The sequence below is a fragment of the Rutidosis leptorrhynchoides genome, chromosome 2, assembly GCF_046630445.1.
Source record: "Rutidosis leptorrhynchoides isolate AG116_Rl617_1_P2 chromosome 2, CSIRO_AGI_Rlap_v1, whole genome shotgun sequence".
NCBI classification, from domain to species: domain Eukaryota; kingdom Viridiplantae; phylum Streptophyta; class Magnoliopsida; order Asterales; family Asteraceae; genus Rutidosis; species Rutidosis leptorrhynchoides.
The window spans coordinates 474,871,226-474,892,694 of record NC_092334.1 but is presented as its reverse complement, the minus strand read 5'-3'; the positions used below and the strand labels follow the sequence as shown (position 1 = coordinate 474,892,694).

The window sequence follows — 21,469 nt, the reverse complement described above, 5'->3', positions numbered from 1 at the left end:
AAATGTTAGAAAACATTAAACATTATTCCATTATCAACGAGCCACCTGGTAACCACTTAACCCTTTATTTACCCTTGCCAAACACAATAAAAAAATATACACTTGGACAGTGTATCTACAACAAATTACGAAGTACTAAACATTCCGATTATAAATTGCTAGCGCGACTAGCTCGAAATGGGGTTGTCAAACCCGATAGATCTATCCGTAGGATTCGCGTTCACCGGTAGAAACCAATGATTACAGTTACCAGACTAGGGAATATTTTTGTCCAACTCACAATGAATAATTAAATTTAACTGTTACTTGTGTCTAACCGTAAATAAAAATCTGCATGTAATCACATCCCAAAAATATACTTTGAAAAGTATGTAAAAAACGGGACTATAACTCACCTTAAATAGCAACTGAAGAAATCTCACAAACAAGCGAACAGCAAATAAAGTAAAGTGATCAAGAAAGATCACAACGCCGACCTATAAATAAAGCAGGTCGACATAAATAACTAACTTAGGTCAAGTCTTAGTATGATAGCTATTGTACATGTTGCAAGTAGACATAGAACATTACTCAGCAAGCATCGGTTTGATTGGAACAGCATAAGGACACACACTTTCTATTTTTAGAAAGTTTCTATTTTTAGCAGGTTTCCATTTTTGGAAAGTTTTCTATTTTTGGAAAGTTTCTATTTTAGGAAAGTTTCTATTTTTGGAAAGTTTCCAAATTTAGAAATTTCTATTTTTAGAAAGTTTTGAAGTTAGGAAAGTTTCCTTATTTAGAAAGTCAACAGAAGTCAACTAAAAGTCAAAGTCAACCGAAAGTCAACTCAAAAGTCAACCTTGGTCAAACATAGTCAACATTAATTTTAAAAGTGTAAGTTACAATAATGACATAGGTTATAATGTTATTTAAAGTCAAAAGTGTATAATAATGTCTTAACATAAGTTTAATTAAATAAAATGAATTATTAAAGTTAATATAAGTTGAAATGTTATAATTAGTATAACATAAGTATTTAATTAATTAATTAAATATTAATCATAATATAAATATTATTAATTTATAATAAATTTTAAATCATATCATAAGTATTATTAATTAATAATGAATTATTAATCATATCATAAGTTTCTAATTAAAATTATTAAATCATAAGTATTTAATTATTAAATCATAATTAAATAATAATTAAGTCTTATAATAATTAAATAATTATTTAATATTTATTATAAGTCTTTTAATAATTTCTCAAAAACAAATTTAATACTTATCATAAGTATTTTCCTTTAATAATAAAAGTATTATTAATCATAAGTTTAATTAAAATGTTAATTAAATTATAATTAATAATTAAATGATATAATAAATATTTATATCATAAGTTTTAAATAATAATAATTACTTCTTTTATCATAAGTAATTAATTAATAATGAAATCCATTAATTTTAACATAAGTTTAATCATTAACCATAAGTTTTAAGTTTAAAAGTTCATCGGGTCGTATCTTGAGCCCCGGATGTCGGTTTCGGGCAAGCCACATATGCAACTTCACCTACTCAAACCACCCGACACAATTATGAACTCAAGAACACTCCAAGAACAGTCCCTAGGTCGTGGATATCAGCCATGACAACATTTGGGAAATCAATTTACTCAAAACAGTAATTCGGGCACAACGGGTGAACCGTGGCTCGGATTTAGGTGACCCGAACATGAAAATTCGTCCCACCATCAGTCCTAACCAAATGACACACCCTAAAGACACCAAGGATGGTCACAAAGTCGGACCCAACCTTGTTCATGCCAAGAACACCTTTCAACCTTTAACAAAAACCAAATTAAGCATATCTAGGGCTCCGGGAATCGAAACGACATGAATCCGGAGTCTAAAATTAATGTCTTGATGAGAGGAACTCATTTATGTACTTTATTTTAACATTCATATCAGTTACAAAGTCATAATATACGAATAAAACTGCTGTCCAAAATTTACAAACCGAAAACATATGCAAACGAGTAATTCTACGCATCCAAACAACATTACAACAACTAATATACATCATACTAATAATATAAACTCAAAATACAGAAATATAAATAAATATGAAAAGTTCTAGGGTTAGGGTTTATACCCAAATCGAGAATCAAAGAATATGGATGTGTAGAGAAAGACGAGAGGAATCCGATTATGCAAGCCAATTGATGATCCAAGCAATAAAAAGTGGTGAAGATGATGATGAATGGTGATGGTGGTGACGGCCTAAAAGGGAGAAGGGAGGAGGAGAGCTCAAAATAGAATTAGGTTTAATGATTTTGTAAAATGAAGTGGAAAAAGAAAAATCAAGGGAGTTTACTCTCCCCCTTGGTGGACTTCGGCCGAATGGGGTGTGTGGGGTGGGCCCCACTAGCCCAAATTTGTTAAATGAAGAATTCCTTATGGCCCGAAAGCCCGAACGAATCCCGAAACGCGAAAACACACTTACGCGATTAAAAATCCGGAAAGATATCAAACGCGCGACGAAAAATAAATATAAATACACCTAATAATAATATGATCATAAAATATCATATTTAAAATATTTAGGATTTAAAAATCCCGAAAGCTCGACCGTTGGTTTAAAAACCGAAAAGATTCGCCGGATGAAATCCGCGAGACGTAGAAACGTATAAATTAAAATATGAATACATATATTCACATAACACATAATAATTATTATATATATATTATTACAAAAATAATAATATAGGTTATAGAAATGACGTGGCACACTAACAGTTAACGGTCGTTAAATAATTAACGGAAAAAGATAACGGAAAAAGTAGGGTCGTGACACCAAGCCCGCAATGCTCCTGCTGAGAATGCGGAACAACAGGAGGTGGATAACTACTACAAGCAGGATATACCTCATCCAGTCATGACCTTTTCTGATATGCACTTGGAAGAGTTGCACCCGAACCTGAGATTTGACAGACTTTGGATAGATTATCCAAAATATCAAAGGGGTTTGCATACTCTTCATTCTAAGGTTGTTGAGGTACCGAGGGTCATAGAATGAGGACCCTTAGAAGCTGTAGAATTGGCCGGGCCAATTAGGGAATTACTTGTACAGAGGTATGGTAATTCTACTTTTAATGACTGGGTATGTTTATTCACCATGCGTAGACCTGTATATAAAGTATGGTGTGAAGAATTGTTGTGTAGTATAGAGTTGAATGATCGGGTAGCTAGTTTAACCGATCGTTCTTTTATTAGATTTTTGTTAGGCGGTTCGATGCGCCACATGTCTTTACTAGACATGGCTCAGGCTTTACGTATATATACGCCTGAGGAGTTAGCATCTGCTGATTGTAGAGGGTTGATACTAAACGGTAGAAAGATAGATGAAAATTTTGATACACACGGTGTGTGGAGTCAAATGACAAGCCATCACCGTTTCAAAGGGGGAAATTACTCTTATTTGGACATAGATAGAGCTGAATTAAGAGTAATTCATAGGTTTTTAGCTAATTCGATTACACAAAGGGGTAAGAACAAGGAAAAAGTAAATGAACAGGATTTGTTTTACCATATGTGTATTCGAGACCTACAAAGCGCTGTAAGTATACCGTATTGTGTGGGTTATTATTTATCAGCTATGGTTAGGGGGATGCGACCGCATAGCATAATAGGAGGTGGTATTTTTATTACTTTGATTGGTGAATATCTCGGTGTGGATATAAGTCAGGGGGGATTATTAGTAGAAGAACCGGAACCCCGCGATACTATAGGTTTAAATGTATACCATGGTGCGAAAGTTTTGAAGAGGCGAAATAACGCCGCAGTACCATACCATGGTAGACATCCATAGGTTGAGAGAAACCAACAGCAAGGTAATGTAGGAGGGGGGAATGAGATGCAAGAAATGCAAAGGTTTATAGCTTCTCAGGAATACGAAAATGCTAGACAGAGAGCATTTGAAGATTGGCAAGTTCATCAGAACCAAATCATAGCTCATTGCCAACATATAGGTAGAAACTATATTCCTACACCGAAACCCATCTTCCCTCCCTGGTCTATAGAGATGCAGCCACCGTATCCTACGTATAACCCTGCCGAAGCATTCTATAGCACCTATGGTTATGCCTGAAACCCCTATTGGTACCAGTATCATCCCTAGTATACTTAGTTTTATTTATTTTGTAATTTGTAATGATTGATACGTTTAATACTTTTGTTAATATTGTAATAGTTTTTATAATTTTCTAACTTTTATTCTTAGATTTTAATAATTTTTGAATGTGGGGTAATATACCAAACTTCAAAAATATGTATATATGTTTGCAGTTTATCTTATGTACACAACAGGGTAAAACAACGCATTTTCAAAGACTGGCATTAAGTTCAGCAAAAGCAACTAATTTTGACGACAAGATGCAAAATATATGTGAAATAACAACAAGACGGAATGAACAAATGATGTGCACCATTTATCATTCAGCAAACAAAAGCCAATATATTTGGAAACTTTGGTAAAAATTTAATCATTTTCACACAAATCACCCTCAATAATTTAAATTATTCCTGATTTCTTGCAAATGAGGGCATTGCAAGATCTTAAGTGTGGGAAGGGGTTAAATTCTTTCGGATTTTAAAATTTTTTACTTTATACACTTGGTTACCATTAAAAATACTAGTAAAGCAGTAGTTGTATTAGAATCTAGTGCTCTCTGATAATAAAGAACAGCCCTGGTCTTATATACTGACTACCCAATTCTAGTAAAAATTTTCAAAATTTTCAATTAAATGAACTCAAAATCATGTTTATACATATTTATGAACGATAAAACTAGGTTTTAACACCGAAATTATTGTTACCTCGGAAAGGACATAAATTGAGAAACAAACCAAAATGTTAAAATTCATTTAAAATGGAATAGAGGACGATAAAAAGGAAAATAAAAGCCAAGTGTGGGAAAATTTACCAAGTTATCTTAAACATATGTCACATATATCTGTAACAAATAACTGAAAATACTTTTGCTTTGGACTAAACTAAACTGTTTTACCCGATGAAAGAAAAGAAGAAATGGATCTACACGATGAATCAATTCCATCATTAAAAGGAAGTAAAGTCTTCCGAAAAAGAAACGCGCTTCTTGATTTAGGTCATGAAGTTGTCGTCCAGGCCAGCTGTAGGTTGACGAAAAATCCAGAAAAGTCATCACTAAAATCAGCAGGAAATCCAAGGACCTCAGCATTAAACAGGGTCGCCAAGTGGTCAGATTTATCCTAACCATGAGAAGGATTTATCTCGTACAATGGGGGGGCACCATGCAAATTAGCTGGATAAGACTAATGAATCAGATCCCCAGAAAGGATAATCTCCTTAAAGATTAAAAATCAGCTTTTAAGACTGATATTACTCAATTCTAGAGATTGACCTTAAAGATTGAGAATTCAAACTCATGGAATTCAATGATATCTAAACTTGAGCTTGAACGAGAAAATATTTTGATCAAAATTACAAACCGATTTGTTTTCTGAAAACCCTATTTTCAATGCGTTCATTACCATTGAACGTAAAATCCTAGGAATTCACCTGGAATTCATTAGGTCACCTGAACTAAAACGGGTGTCAACCGTAAGAACGGTGGTTGCATAGTGGTCAAAGACAGGACCTTGTGCCATACCGAAAAATTATAAGGGTGAGCTTTACTATTGCTCCTACCAAGGATAGTAATTGCGTCCGACACGTTATAGACCATAATTAAAAGCATGTCAGGGGACATTGCCTGAACAGTTGCTTGTTCAATGCTTTCCTTTACAACCGGACGGTAGTTTACCGAAAGGTAATATACGGGACAAGTGAACTGGACGTGTTGCTTTCCAAATACAAGGTTAGCAAGTGGGTGACACAAAACCATAAGTTTTGAGCTAAAATTTTCAAAACTGAAACCCACCAAACCCACAAAAATATTTTGCAAACACCGGTAAAGGGTTATCTCGGAAAACTTATCTAGGGTAAAAACTAGATTTAATTTTCAAAAGATCAAATGTTTTCATAAAGATCCAATTTCCTTAATGGATCTAAATTTTTATAGTCATGTGGGACTGTAAACCATATCGTTACTACCATTGTTTATACCGCCGTATAGAAAATCACTGATGTACAAAGTGTGAAGAATAAAGAAGTGATTCTAGTATTTCAAGACGATATTGCTTGAGGACAAGCAACGCTCAAGTGTGGGAATATTTGATAATGCTAAAAATGAACATATAATTCATAGCATTATTCCTCAAGAAAGACAAGCTTTTAGTTGCAATTGTTCTATTTACAAGTGATATTCGTTTAAATAATAAAAGGTGAAGACAAAAGACAGATTCGACGAATTGAAGACGCAAACGATCAAAAAGCTCAAAAGTACAAAAGACAATCAAAAAGGTTCCAATTATTGATAAGAAACGTCTCGAAATTACAAGAGTACAAGATTCAAAACGCAAAGTACAAGATATTAAATTGTACGCAAGGACGTTCGAAAATCCGGAACCGGGACATGAGTCAACTTTCAACGCTCGACGCAACGGACTAAAAATTACAAATCAACTATGCACATAAATATAATATAATATTTAAATAATTCTTATAATTATTTAATATATTATATATATTTATAAATCCGTCGGCAAGAAAGACTCCAAAGTATCTGAGCTGTAAATTCAAACTCCGCGACTCGCGGAGTTTGAAGGCCAAAAAGTCCGCGAGTCGCGGAGCCCCAATTTCAGAAAATCCCTATAAAGCTCGCGCATTCTGATCGTAATCATCATCTTTTTTCTTCTTCTCCTCATACGTAAAATATATATATATATATATATATATATATATATATATTTATAATTTATATTTTAATTTTAATTATAATTCTAATAATAAGGGTATGTTAGCGAATGTTGTAAGGGTGTAAGTCGAAATTCTGTCCGTGTAACGCTACGCTATTTTTAATCATTGTAAGTTATGTTCAACCTTTTTATATTAATGTCTCGTAGCTAAGTTATTATTATGCTTATTTAATCCGAAGTAATCATGATGTTGGGCTAATTACTAAAATTGGGTAATTGGGCTTTGTACCATAATTGGGGTTTGGACAAAAGAACGACACGTGTGGAAATTAGACTATGGGCTATTAATGGGTTTTATATTAACTAAACAATACCTTGTTAATTTAATATACAAACTTATAATTCGACGTATTTATATATAACCACATACGCTTGACTGGGTACGGTGGGCGGGTTATCTATAAATACCAATAATTATTCATTTTACCGGATACGGAACTGGATTAATAGTTAATAAACTCGTTGAAACAGGGGTGAATTACATTCAAGGGTAATTGGTGTAATTATTAACAAAGTAGTAAAACCTTGGTTTACACGCAGTCGATAACCTGGTGTATTCATTAAACAAAGTATTAAAACCTTGTTACAATTCGAATCCCCAATTAGTTGGAATATTTGACTTCGGGAATAAGAATAATTTGACGAAGGCTTTCGCTCTTTATATTTATGACTGATGGATTATTATGGACAAATCCGTATGGACATATTAAATAATCCAGGACAAAGGACAATTAACCCATGGGCATAAAACTAAAATCAACACGTCAAACATCATGATTACGGAAGTTTAAATAAGCATAATTCTTTTATTTCATATTTAATTTCCTTTATTTTATATTTAATTGCACTTCTAATTATCGCATTTTTATTGTTATTGTATTTAATTGCACTTTTAATTATCGTACTTTTTAATTATCGCAAGTTTATTTTATCGCACTTTTATTATTCGCAATTTCATTATCGTTATTTACTTTATGCTTTAATTTAAAAGTCTTGTATTTATTTGGTTTTAACTGCGACTAAAGTTTTAAAATCGACAAACCGGTCATTAAACGGTAAAAACCCCCCTTTATAATAATAATATTACTTATATATATATTTGTATTTTTATAAAAGTAAACTAATATAGCGTTGAGCTTTGTTTAAAAAAGATTCCCTGTGGAACGAACCGGACTTACTAAAAACTACACTACTGTACGATTAGGTACACTGCCTATAAGTGTTGTAGCAAGGTTTAAGTATATCCGTTCTCTAAATAAATAAATATCTTGTGTAAAATTGTATCGTATTTAATAGTATTTTCTGCTAAAATTTAATAGTATTTTATACCCCTTAGCTTTGACATCATGGTGAAATACAAAGCACGACTTGTAGTCAAAGGATTCCAACAGAAGAAAGGGATTGATTTTGACGAGATATTTTCACCAGTAGTCAAGATGACTTCAATTAGAGTCATACTTGGATTGGTCGCAAGTATAAACTTGGAGCTTGAACAGATGGATGTAAAGACAGCTTTTCTTCATGGAGATTTACATGAAGAAATTTACATGGAGCAGCCAGAAGGTTTTGAGGTTTCAGGAGATAATCTCGTATGCAAGCTGAAGAAAAGTTTGTACGGTTTAAAGCAGGCACCTAGGCAGTGGTACAAGAAGTTTGACTCGTGCATGGTGAGTCACGGGTACAAGAAAACTGCAGCAGATGAGTGTGTCTACATTCAGAAGTTTTCTGAAGGAGATTTCGTTGCTCTTCTACTTTATGTAGACGATATTTTGATCGTAGGGAAAGACGCAACGAAGATCAACCAGCTGAAGAAGGAACTCTCTAAGTCTTTTGACATGAAAGACTTAGGACAGGCTCAACAGATTTTGGGAATGCAGATAACCCGAGATAGGAAGAATAAAAGGTTATGGCTATCTCAGGAGAAGTATATTGAACGAGTGCTTTCACGTTTCAATATGAACAATGCCAAACCCGTTAGCATTCCATTAGCTAACCATTTCAAGTTAAGCAAGAGTTCTTGTCCCTCATCCAAGGAAGAGATCGGGGAGATGTCGTCAGTACCATATTCCTCAGCAGTTGGAAGTTTGATGTATACGATGGTGTGTACAAGGCCCGATATTGCTCATGCAGTGGGAACAGTGAGTCGTTTTCTCTCTAACCCCATGAAAGAGCATTGGAATGCGGTAAAATGGATTCTCAGATATCTTAAAGGTACAAAGAAGATATGTCTTTGTTACGGGGGAGCTGATCCAATCTTGGAAGGCTATACAGATGCGGATATGGCCGGAGATCCTGATAGTAGGAAATCTACTTCAGGATTCATTTACACTTTTGCAGGGGGAGCTGTTTCATGGCAGTCAAGACTACAGAGGTGTGTTGCATTATCCACAACTGAAGCAGAGTATATTGCTGCCGCAGAAGCTGGAAAAGAAATGTTGTGGTTAAAGCGTTATCTCCAAAAATTTGGAATCAAGCAAAAGGAGTACAAGGTACATTGTGACAGTCAGAGTGCTCTAGATTTGAGCAAGAACTCCATGTACCATTCCCGTACAAAACATATTGATATTCGCTATCATTGGATACGCGAGGTAATTAATCGACAACTGTTGAGACTAGTGAAGATCCATACAAAGGAGAATCCTGCGGATATGTTAACAAATGTGGTGACTCGAGAGAAGTTGGAGTTATGCAGAGACATAACTGGAATATTCGTGGATTCGGCTGGAGGGGGAGAATTGAAAGTTTCCGGCCTACAATCTAGAAGCTCACCTTCTAGATGTTCAAAGTAGCCTTCTTTGAACACCATGTAGAAGAAGCAAAGATGAACACGATGACGGCCGCCCACCATCTCCGTTCACACCCTTCCACCGCCATAGAATTTTTACTATAAATAGAGGTGCAAACCTCAATTGTAAATCATCCTAAATCACTCAGAGAAGTGTAATTACAACCTAGAGAGTGTGTGAGTTTGAGAGTTTTTTTTGTAAGAGTTTTGTAATACTCTGTAAATCTATTCTTGTGAGTAATAGAGTTGTTTTTCTCTCAAATTTATATCTCTCAACGTTCAGGCGATCCCCTCTTCCTAACACTATCAACGTAAAGGCGTTATAAATATAACGTATAATAATGGCAATCGTGTTTTTCAAAAATCAGATCACATTATTGCTGGAAACGGTGGAGTGTGTACAAATAATCTTCCCGAGTTTTTTGGATTAGGATCTGAAACTAGAAAAACTTCCACATATGTTCCTGATCCATATGGAATCGAAGTCGGTAATCCACTATATGTTCCTGCTGGATATGAAGAGAAATGGATGTTTAATATTCACGCAATTGACACTCGGGGTGCAATAGATCCTTTGGGATGTACGGAATGCAGGTATTAACTAATTTTTAACCGATCACTGAATAATTAATTTGTTATGGAATAATGTGGTTAGACTGTGTATATTTGTTTAAAAATATTTTCCTTCCCTGATAGGGAAAATACTTAAGTCGGTTTTATATACTTTGGGGGTGTTTGGAATTTGTCAATTGTATAGTGTTTATTTGTGTTTATAAAAATGTTTATGTACTAACTGCTTGTTTTTTAGAGATTTTTTATTTTATTTTAGTTTTACATAAGCAACTCCATATGGCCAAACTCCTCCAACATTACAAAATTTAATGCATGGTTTGTATGTTACTGTTTTGCAGATGTAACTTATATAATGTGACTAAGGATGAATACAATCAGCTACTAAAGTCAAGTTATCTGGGAGGGTTTAAATGTTGCTACGATGGAACACAATGCGCAGTAAAAAATGGGGTTGAAAGTGTTAATAGAAACGTTTACTTGAAGTACACAGTTAGATGGGTTGATTGGAGTGACTTTGTTGTACCTGTTAAAGTCTTTATACTGGACGTTACTGATACTTGGCAGAACACAGGAATCCATGACTGCCTTGTAGGTTATTTTTGACATAAACTTATCGTACTTAACACCTTTTTCACGTGTTAAGTAATGAAACTGTGATTATACAGATCGAGTATGATGTTGAACAATCTACCAATGGAGTTGTAGCGACCCCGACAAATCGTCAAGTGACGGCGTCGACTACGTAGGTCCCATTACCTGGTCATAAGTCTTTAAAACAGACGTTTGACCCAAAATATGTCGCATCCATTCAAGTGTAAAGATTGTTTCAAAGTTTACAAAGATAATTGACCACAAGTTAAGTTACAACGTTATAAGTACAAATGAAAACTATGCGACACAGTTTAAATAAGTTCAAAAGATGCTCCAAAATGCATGTATACTCGACATCCAAGCAAGTATCAAAAGAGTGCGGAAGCATGTATCACTAAGCATTCAAAACCTGAGAAAACATAGAAGAATCTGTCAACGAAAACGTTGGTGAAATCATAGGTTTAGTAAGTATTAAACGTTGTTTTTGAACCACAATATTTTGTATTTCCATAACGTAGATTATCCAAATCATTTGCATTCCAAAAGTGTTGTTATACGCGAGCACTCAATTATCAAAACTTAACCAACGTTACCCCATCACACAGTGCTAGAACCCACACTAAAACACAAAAATATATTTCATCCGCATAACGGTAGCGAACCGTCCGAATGAGGGTTTGTTAAACCCGTATGGCCACACAATATAAGTTCTCGCTTACACCCTGCAAGTGTAACTAATGATAATCGAATTGAGGCATTTTTGTTCTAACTCGCACGTGGAATGTTTGTTTTCACACTTGTGTTCAAAACATAAAAGTAAGTAGTACAAGATGTAACAAAGTATATGTTTTCTCAGCCCACGATTTAAAAGTATAAAAGTTGTTGAAAAGGTGGGACTATGATCTCACCTTGAGCGCGAGAGTTAATAAAGTACTTCAACAAGTAGACGCGTGCAAAGACAAAGCTAGTCTTGACCTAAACATATAGGTTGTATCAATAACGGTAAACACAAACGGTCAAAGATGTTCAATTAGTCCTATGGCTCGTTACGACTCGATTAATATAGCATGTGAATCAATTTGTCAAGTTTCATGCACAATACAAGTAGTTAAGTATGTTAGAACGATTGTATAATCGTTTGGTTAAGTTTGACTAAAAGTCAAACTTGGTCAAAGTCAAAGTCAACGGGGTCGGGTCGGGTATCCGACAATTTTCCCAAGACGAGAAGTCATATAAGAGCCTAATAGTCAAGTTTCATGTTAAACGGAGTTTTAGTTAAGCGGAAACATTTTTGTGACATTTAAAAACAAAAGAGAGTGGCCTGGGGCTTTTGCGCGGCGCGCACTGGGTTGCGCGGCGCGCACCCAAGTGCAATTTCTGGTCAGAACTCAACCAAGAAGGCAAACATCTGGATCTCTGATTCTGCGCGGCGCGCGGGTAAATGCGCGGCGCGCAATACCTGGGAATCATGCAGTTTGCAGAAAAATGGTCCAAGTCACGAACCAAAATACAATATAACACATTTCATGCACCGAAAATACTTAAAACGCATAACCTATATCATTAGAAAGGTAATTTGACAAGGAAAACAACTAAGCACATTTCATCAAGCAATTAATCACTAACAACAACCAAAAAACCGCATTAAACGTTCATAATCAAAGTTTCAAGTTCTAAAACGCATTTTATGATTCGGGCAACCAATTTACATGTATGATATGCCGTTTCGAAGGTAATCATACACACATTGCAACAAAATTCTTATCTACAATATTTCATAGCATTTGGTGCATCAAAAGTTCATCTAAAGCTTATCAAACCCTAATCCAAGTTCACAAAATCACTAATCATGTTCTTGGAGTTTCCTTAATCAACCTATACATCAAAACGAAGCTAATGATACTAGTAACACTTTTAAAACATGCACTTTAACAATCTAACAACATTTGATCATCCAAAATCAAGGATTTAGCAAGTAATTTTCATATTGAACTAGTTACACCAAAAACAACGAATCGAGCATACAAATTACATACACGACATCACAATGAGCCATAGACACTAATTAACAACTTTATAACTCAAAAATCTCAAGAACACATAAAATTAGTGATTTTATAAAGTTACCCAAATGAGATGAAGTTGGTATCAAATTGAAGAGGATGAAGAGAGGATTCCAAATATGTATTTTGTTTTGGTTGAAGCTTCCAAATCCGAATTTAGATGATGATTCTTTGTAGTGGTGTTTGAGAGAAAATTGGAAAGTATAGAAAGAAAATGGAAATGAAAATGAAAAGGAAAATGGGGAGGTGGGTGTTGACTAGTCAAGCTAGTCACATCTTTGCTCCAATGGCGAAACTAGTCCCTCGCGTTCGGTTGCGGGTGCGTGAATTGACCAAACGAATTATTTTAAATTACACGGAAGTACGGGAGATATTAAAAATCCGATAACGAGAATATTTAAAATGTTACTTAACAAAGGATACGAATCTAGATATGAAGGGTATTATTTAAAAAGAAAAAGACGGGCGTTAAAATAATTTAACGGAAAAATGCGGGATGTTACATTATCCACACCTCAAAAGAAATTTCGTCCCGAAATTTAGTTGGAAATAATAATCGATACCTCTCACTCGAGACCGGAGATGTCAATGCTATGAATAAGTGAAGGTACGTCCTTGAGTGTTCTCATGAATTTGGATTTTTACGATCCCCGGTTTCAACTGGTTTTCCTATGAAGAGAAGTTTGTCTTCAATAGTTGGTGCATTTAGAAGAAATTGCACGTTCCTGTTCCGCAGGACACGTTTCTATGTTTGTTACACGAAATGTAAGGTAAACGGAAACTTAATTGAGTCGGAAGTTCTAAACGGTAGGAAGCGGTTCCAATACGCCCCAAGGTTTCAAAAGGTTCAATATTGCGGCTATAGCCTTTCTCGATTTCCCAAAATGGATTACACCTTTCCAAGGTGCGGTTTCTCAATATTACGCGGTTACACACTGGGATTTGTGAGGTTTTCATCTAAGTTTGGTATAACTCTTTTGGCGACTACGGATCGTCTCGAGCCCTCCTCGGATTTGAATGATTTCAATTGTTGTTTCTTGATGGAGTTCAGATTTCGGTGGTTGATGCTTTGGTTAAATGAACAGGGGTATGACATTAGCGGTCATATAGGGTTTCGGAAAGTGCGCGTGAACACACGAGTGGTAACTACTGTTGTAAGAGTGATCTACTAAAGGTGACAATACGAGTTTGTGACATGTCTTTCCAAGACGTAAATCGTTCGTTTGTTCGGTTCGTCGGGTTGTGGAAGATACGCGGTACACATGTCTAAGTGGGTTTCCAAGGTTTCTTGCAAAACTAGAAGCGATACGAGTATTTTGATCCGAGGTAATTGGCAATGGTACACCGTGTTAGAATAGGATCTCTTAAGATATGTTTGAACAAGTCAGTTAGGGTTCGAAAAAAAAAAAGAATGTTCGTTAGGACTATTCACCCTCGTGGCGAATACTAAGGTAATATGAGGAATTTCTCTATCCATGGAGAAATGTTACAAGGAGTTCCCTTAAACGGAAGTGCGAGCGATAAAGATAGGAGTGAAACGAGGACTTAGAATAGGATGAGCTTACATCTCGAGGTTGCCATAACGTGCCTCTAGTTGTAAAAAAAAAAAATGAAGTCTGAAAGAGAAACGAGATAGTACACGTAATTGTATAGTTCGGGGTTGAATAATGGTTGGACGATTATCAGCAACGCAAGGGCGTTAAGTCAAAGAAGAGTGAAGTATCGTTGGATTGTGTGTTATCTTAAATTCCAGTAATATCAGACGGTAACGGTGAAATAACATAGGTATGTAGTGTGGTACGTGATGACGAGAAAGTTGATCGGATCCACAATTTAGTATTCGAATTCTTCGCGCAAAATAACGAATTTTAGTTACGTTGATTTTGAGTCGAGAGAGTATGCCTTTCGGCGTTCAAGTAGAAATATTTCCATGTTTGAGTTCCATCTAGTGCTATACGAATTTAGCTAGGAAGGTTGGTGTGAAGAATCACGTTCAAGGCTCAGACATGAAGAGGTTTAAAGTTGTGTAACACAAGAAAAGTCAGAAATGAATCTTCGGTAACAACCGGTGAGATCTAAGATTTTTACGAATACAAGTCTGAGTTGGGAGAGTTTCCTGATTACATGTGGCTTGATTTCGAGATTGATTGTAACGACCTGACCATAAACATCATGGTCTAGAAAATTGGACTTCGTTCAACAGAAATTCTCACTCAGAGACTTTGGTATAGAGTTGCTCTTTTCTCAAAAGTTCGAGCTTAAGATGGCGATGTTGTTCGTTTTCCTTCTTTACTTGAATAAGTTAAGATGTCATCTATAAATACGATAACAGATTAGTCTATATGAATTTGCATACGCGGTTCAAGAGGTTTATGGATACGGGCGAGCCCTAAATAAATCAAACGGTACTAAGAGAGATTTACAACTAACGTTGCGAGTTCGGAAAGTGGCTTAGGAGACATCGTCTCACTTAACCCCCAATTGATGATAACCGGAACGGAGGTCGATTTGGAACATACGGGATTCGTGCAAATAATCATGAGGTCATGGATGCGAGGGAGAGGGTATCGGTTTCCAACCGAAAATTTCTTAGTTCACAATAATCTATACATAAATGTAGGGCAACAATTTCTCCTTAATGAATAGGTTTTGAGTTCCTTAGTTCTATTGGTGTCGAGTTCAATTTCTTAACGTATATCCTCCGATAATATTTATAGGCACACAATATTTTTCCGTTGGTCGCTTAAATCGTCTAAGTAGTATCTGGGGGAAAGAGGTGGAATATAAAGAGCACGAGTCAAATCCTTGGTTATAAAACGTCTAACGGTACTCGAATTGAATAAGTATGAAATATACGGTTTGTTGTGAAGAAACGTACCCGTGACTAGTCCATCATCGTCTCGGGCATCCTAGGTGTCGATGTTGTAAGTTTAACGGCGCGCGTTGGTTTTTGCTTTATTCTTTGGGCATTCATTCCTAAAATGACCCGATTGGCCACATTTGTAGCAAATACTCGGCTTTGGTGCGTCGGGCCCCTTTTGAGTGACGGGGGCGGTACTTCCACAATACTTGGCAATATGACCACTACCTTGGCACCGATGGCAAATTAGCTTGCCACATTCACTAAAATGATGCTTGTGGCATTTGTTGCAAAAAGGTCGTGTCCCGGCATAACTTTTCTTGCCGACGGGGGTGAGAGGTTCCTTGGAAAAGTTGTTGTTGTAGTTACTCGATTGGGGGGCTTCCCATTTTCTTTTGTTGTCACCCGACTCATCCTCGGCTTTAGGTGCCGGCACTTCAATCTCGTCTACCGTTTCGATCAATTGACGGGCCATATTCAGGGCCTCTTGGTGATTACTGGGTTTGGATGACATTACTCCTTGTTTGATGCTCTTGGGAAGACCATCCATGTAAAGTTCAACCCTTAGAGGTTCGGGGGTCACGAGGTTTGGGCACATCAAGGATAGCTCAGAAAATCGTTGATTATATGCCTTTAGGTCATTCCCGACCGCTTTTAAAGTTCTTAGTTCGTGTTCGAGCTTACGGGTCTCTTCGCGCGGGAAGTATTCGGTGATCATCTTTTTCTTTAAGTCGGCCCATGAGAGAGTGTGAGCTTCATCGATACCCACTGACAGCACATACGTATTCCACCATGTGAGGGCGATACCGGCAAAAGTGTGGGTGGAATATTTGACTTTGTCTTGGTCCCGACAACCGCTTATGCTAAAAACGGCTTCTGTTTGCTCAAACCATCGGGTGAGCACAACCGGTCCTCCGGTCCCATCGAAGGTGTGAGGTTTGCACCCCATGAAAGTTTTGTAGGAGCAACCCTCGTTTGAATTACCGGCTCCATGGTTGTTGTGGTTGTGGTTGTTATTGATGTCGGAGGAGATACTAGCCATAGCCGCACCTATGGCGGTGGCTATCATGCGTTGAAAAGCTTGTTCGGAAGTTTCATTACGTGGCCCGCGACGGGGAGGCATTGTTCCTTCAAGACACAAGAATATCGCTGATTAGTATTCTCAATAATACTAATCATGATAGGGAATGATGATGTAGAGAAAATTTTCCTTGACTCGCCTTAAATTCTTTATGTCATAATGTCGGAATGTCCATATGAATCACCGTAATATAATCCCGGAAATTATATTACCCTGATTCTCATGTGCATTTAACATTACCTCATAAAGTCAAGGTGACGCGTCAACAAAATTTATCAACGTAAGATCAAGATCGAATACGAGTTAGATATGATAGAAGAGTTCGAGTATAAATGCACAAATAGTCAAGTAATTCCTACTTCAGTCTATATGCCGGTTGTAGTCTAGATTCACCTATGTACCCTATGACTCGGGGTGGACACAAATGAACTCTAAATCCCTACAACCAAGGCTCTGATACCACTTGTAGCGACCCCGAAAAATCGTCAAGTGACGGCGTCGACTACGTAGGTCCCATTACCTGGTCATAAGTCTTTAAAACAGACGTTTGACCCAAAATATGTCGCATCCATTCAAGTGTAAAGATTGTTTCAAAGTTTACAAAGATAATTGACCACAAGTTAAGTTACAACGTTATAAGTACAAATGAAAACTATGCGACACAGTTTAAATAAGTTCAAAAGATGCTCCAAAATGCATGTATACTCGACATCCAAGCAAGTATCAAAAGAGTGCGGAAGCATGTATCACTAAGCATTCAAAACCTGAGAAAACATAGAAGAATCTGTCAACGAAAACGTTGGTGAAATCATAGGTTTAGTAAGTATTAAACGTTGTTTTTGAACCACAAGATTTTGTATTTCCATAACGTAGATTATCCAAATCATTTGCATTCCAAAAGTGTTGTTATACGCGAGCACTCAATTATCAAAACTTAACCAACGTTACCCCATCACACAGTGCTAGAACCCACACTAAAACACAAAAATATATTTCATCCGCATAACGGTAGCGAACCGTCCGAATGAGGGTTTGTTAAACCCGTATGGCCACACAATATAAGTTCTCGCTTACACCCTGCAAGTGTAACTAATGATAATCGAATTGAGGCATTTTTGTTCTAACTCGCACGTGGAATGTTTGTTTTCACACTTGTGTTCAAAACATAAAAGTAAGTAGTACAAGATGTAACAAAGTATATGTTTTCTCAGCCCACGATTTAAAAGTATAAAAGTTGTTGAAAAGGTGGGACTATGATCTCACCTTGAGCGCGAGAGTTAATAAAGTACTTCAACAAGTAGACGCGTGCAAAGACAAAGCTAGTCTTGACCTAAACATATAGGTTGTATCAATAACGGTAAACACAAACGGTCAAAGATGTTCAATTAGTCCTATGGCTCGTTACGACTCGATTAATATAGCATGTGAATCAATTTGTCAAGTTTCATGCACAATACAAGTAGTTAAGTATGTTAGAACGATTGTATAATCGTTTGGTTAAGTTTGACTAAAAGTCAAACTTGGTCAAAGTCAAAGTCAACGGGGTCGGGTCGGGTATCCGACAATTTTCCCAAGACGAGAAGTCATATAAGAGCCTAATAGTCAAGTTTCATGTTAAACGGAGTTTTAGTTAAGCGGAAACATTTTTGTGACATTTAAAAACAAAAGAGAGTGGCCTGGGGCTTTTGCGCGGCGCGCACTGGGTTGCGCGGCGCGCACCCAAGTGCAATTTCTGGTCAGAACTCAACCAAGAAGGCAAACATCTGGATCTCTGATTCTGCGCGGCGCGCGGGTAAATGCGCGGCGCGCAATACCTGGGAATCATGCAGTTTGCAGAAAAATGGTCCAAGTCACGAACCAAAATACAATATAACACATTTCATGCACCGAAAACACTTAAAACGCATAACCTATATCATTAGAAAGGTAATTTGACAAGGAAAACAACTAAGCACATTTCATCAAGCAATTCATCACTAACAACAACCAAAAAACCGCATTAAACGTTCATAATCAAAGTTTCAAGTTCTAAAACGCATTTTATGATTCGGGCAACCAATTTACATGTATGATATGCCGTTTCGAAGGTAATCATACACACATTGCAACAAAATTCTTATCTACAATATTTCATAGCATTTGGTGCATCAAAAGTTCATCTAAAGCTTATCAAACCCTAATCCAAGTTCACAAAATCACTAATCATGTTCTTGGAGTTTCCTTAATCAACCTATACATCAAAACGAAGCTAATGATACTAGTAACACTTTTAAAACATGCACTTTAACAATCTAACAACATTTGATCATCCAAAATCAAGGATTTAGCAAGTAATTTTCATATTGAACTAGTTACACCAAAAACAACGAATCGAGCATACAAATTACATACACGACATTACAATGAGCCATAGACACTAATTAACAACTTTATAACTCAAAAATCTCAAGAACACATAAAATTAGTGATTTTATAAAGTTACCCAAATGAGATGAAGTTGGTACCAAATTGAAGAGGATGAAGAGAGGATTCCAAATATGTATTTTGTTTTGGTTGAAGCTTCCAAATCCGAATTTAGATGATGATTCTTTGTAGTGGTGTTTGAGAGAAAATTGGAAAGTATAGAAAGAAAATGGAAATGAAAATGAAAAGGAAAATGGGGAGGTGGGTGTTGACTAGTCAAGCTAGTCACATCTTTGCTCCAATGGCGAAACTAGTCCCTCGCGTTCGGTTGCGGGTGCGTGAATTGACCAAACGAATTATTTTAAATTACACGGAAGTACGGGAGATATTAAAAATCCGATAACGAGAATATTTAAAATGTTACTTAACAAAGGATACGAATCTAGATATGAAGGGTATTATTTAAAAAGAAAAAGACGGGCGTTAAAATAATTTAACGGAAAAATGCGGGATGTTACAGGAGTTGTGACTAATGACTACATCAGCATTAGAAAGTCAAATGTGAGTATCCCAGTTGCCGGTGATGTTGTTTATGGTGTTGGACATTTACACAGTGGTGGAACAGGTTCTGCTTTATATGGAGAGGTAAATTAATATTTTGACTTTTAGAAATGGGCTTTTCAATATAGCCTGGTGGTTTGGATATGATATCCTCACATAGGTTTCAGATTCAAATCTTACTCGTAGCATATTTTGGTTTAAGTAGGAAAAAGGGTCGGAAACAGTCTCGTGATAACGTGTTTAGGCCGCATACATCCAAGTAAAAATACTTTCCTGTCACGGGTTGTCGGAACACGGAAAACTTTATCCATTTACCCGTTTGTTTTGAATTGAAAGGTATTTACTTTATTCAGGATGGACGTGTTATATGCTCGTCTAAACCAATATACGGGCAAGGAAACAGTGCAGGAGACGAAGCTGGTTACATTGTAGGAATGTCCACGTGTTATCCTAAACCAGGGTCCGTGAAAATATCTAAAGTTGAAACTCTAAGTTTGGAGACTAATTACAACAGTACTACGATTCACACGGGTGTTATGGGTCTCTTCTATATTCTTGTTGCAGAGTCTTCTGTGACCTTAAATGGCCCAGTTCAAGTAAGAAATTTTTTTTATTTTTTTATTTTTTTATTATGCATATAATAATTTTGGTTTGTAGTCTAAGTATCCTTTTTATTTTCTTTCAAATGACATAATAAAGGTCATGTTTTCTTGAATTTGGTATGCAGGTTCATGAAGAATCATATGTACCCTTCTTGTTATGGGGTTCAGCTGTTTTTGGATTAGCTATTTTTGGTGCTATTGTAATAGCTTACCAAAAAAGAAAGCAAAGTGAAGATGGGTACTTATTTATTGCAACTTAAAAAGGTTTATTTATTTATTTCTCTGATTTGAGATGTTAGGCTGGGATGCCATCTTGCTGCATGACATGAAATCATGAATGAACCTTGTCGGTTTGTAAAAGTATATGTATACTTGAACTTGTAATGTACTTGTCGAATAAAAAGTTGTGTTTCATATGGAAAACTAAAATATTATAAAGTTTTGTTGATCTAAATTATGTTACAATGTTTGTAATGGATTTGTGATGGGAATATAATCACAACGGGCAATCTACAAAGCGGAAACAAACCCGTTTGACAAGCATTTCCCGACCCATATGAACCCGTGAAGAAACTAACAAACAAGCTATATCAAATCCAACCCAAATCAGTCCCCAAATCTGTTCCAAATCAGTAGCAAAACAATAATCAAGCACACACTAAAACACGAGACTTTTTACGTGGAAAACCCCTCAAAACCGAGAGTAAAAACCACGGGACTCGTAAGCCACTTAAATTCCACTATCATCAACAAAGAGAGCAATACAATAATTCTTCTCTAGATCAACTAGAGGCATACAACATCATCATACTCTTGAACAACAATAATCAACAAGTATATGAATCAATTAAAGACAAAAGAAGAATTTCATCACCCAAAATTCTACTACTGTTCGGCCTGTTGTAACTCGAGCTACAGAACACTTGAGACGAATTCAACAGTTGAAAATGTTGGCACTGATGTCAGGAAGACACAGCTCAAAAATGAAGAAGATTCAACGGTCGGATCTCCGGGGATCGAAGGTTTTCTGGCCTGCTGTCACTGTAGACGGGAATTGGGGTTTTGACTCTTT

At 36.2% G+C, this 21,469-nt stretch overlaps 1 protein-coding gene across 1 annotated transcript in view; it reads left to right on the top strand.

The window, feature by feature from the left end:
* The window catches only part of LOC139889402 (uncharacterized), a 46,309-nt gene extending 25,652 nt beyond the window's left edge, over nucleotides 1-20,657 (top strand). Inside the window, exons 2-7 of the mRNA XM_071872357.1 lie at nucleotides 9,972-10,257; nucleotides 10,575-10,824; nucleotides 10,902-10,939; nucleotides 19,762-19,879; nucleotides 20,149-20,391; nucleotides 20,523-20,657. Coding sequence (XP_071728458.1) covers nucleotides 9,972-10,257; nucleotides 10,575-10,824; nucleotides 10,902-10,939; nucleotides 19,762-19,879; nucleotides 20,149-20,391; nucleotides 20,523-20,657 — 1,070 coding nt within the window. The remainder of the gene's footprint in view (nucleotides 1-9,971; nucleotides 10,258-10,574; nucleotides 10,825-10,901; nucleotides 10,940-19,761; nucleotides 19,880-20,148; nucleotides 20,392-20,522) is intronic.
* The last annotated feature ends 812 nt before the right edge of the window (nucleotides 20,658-21,469 follow it).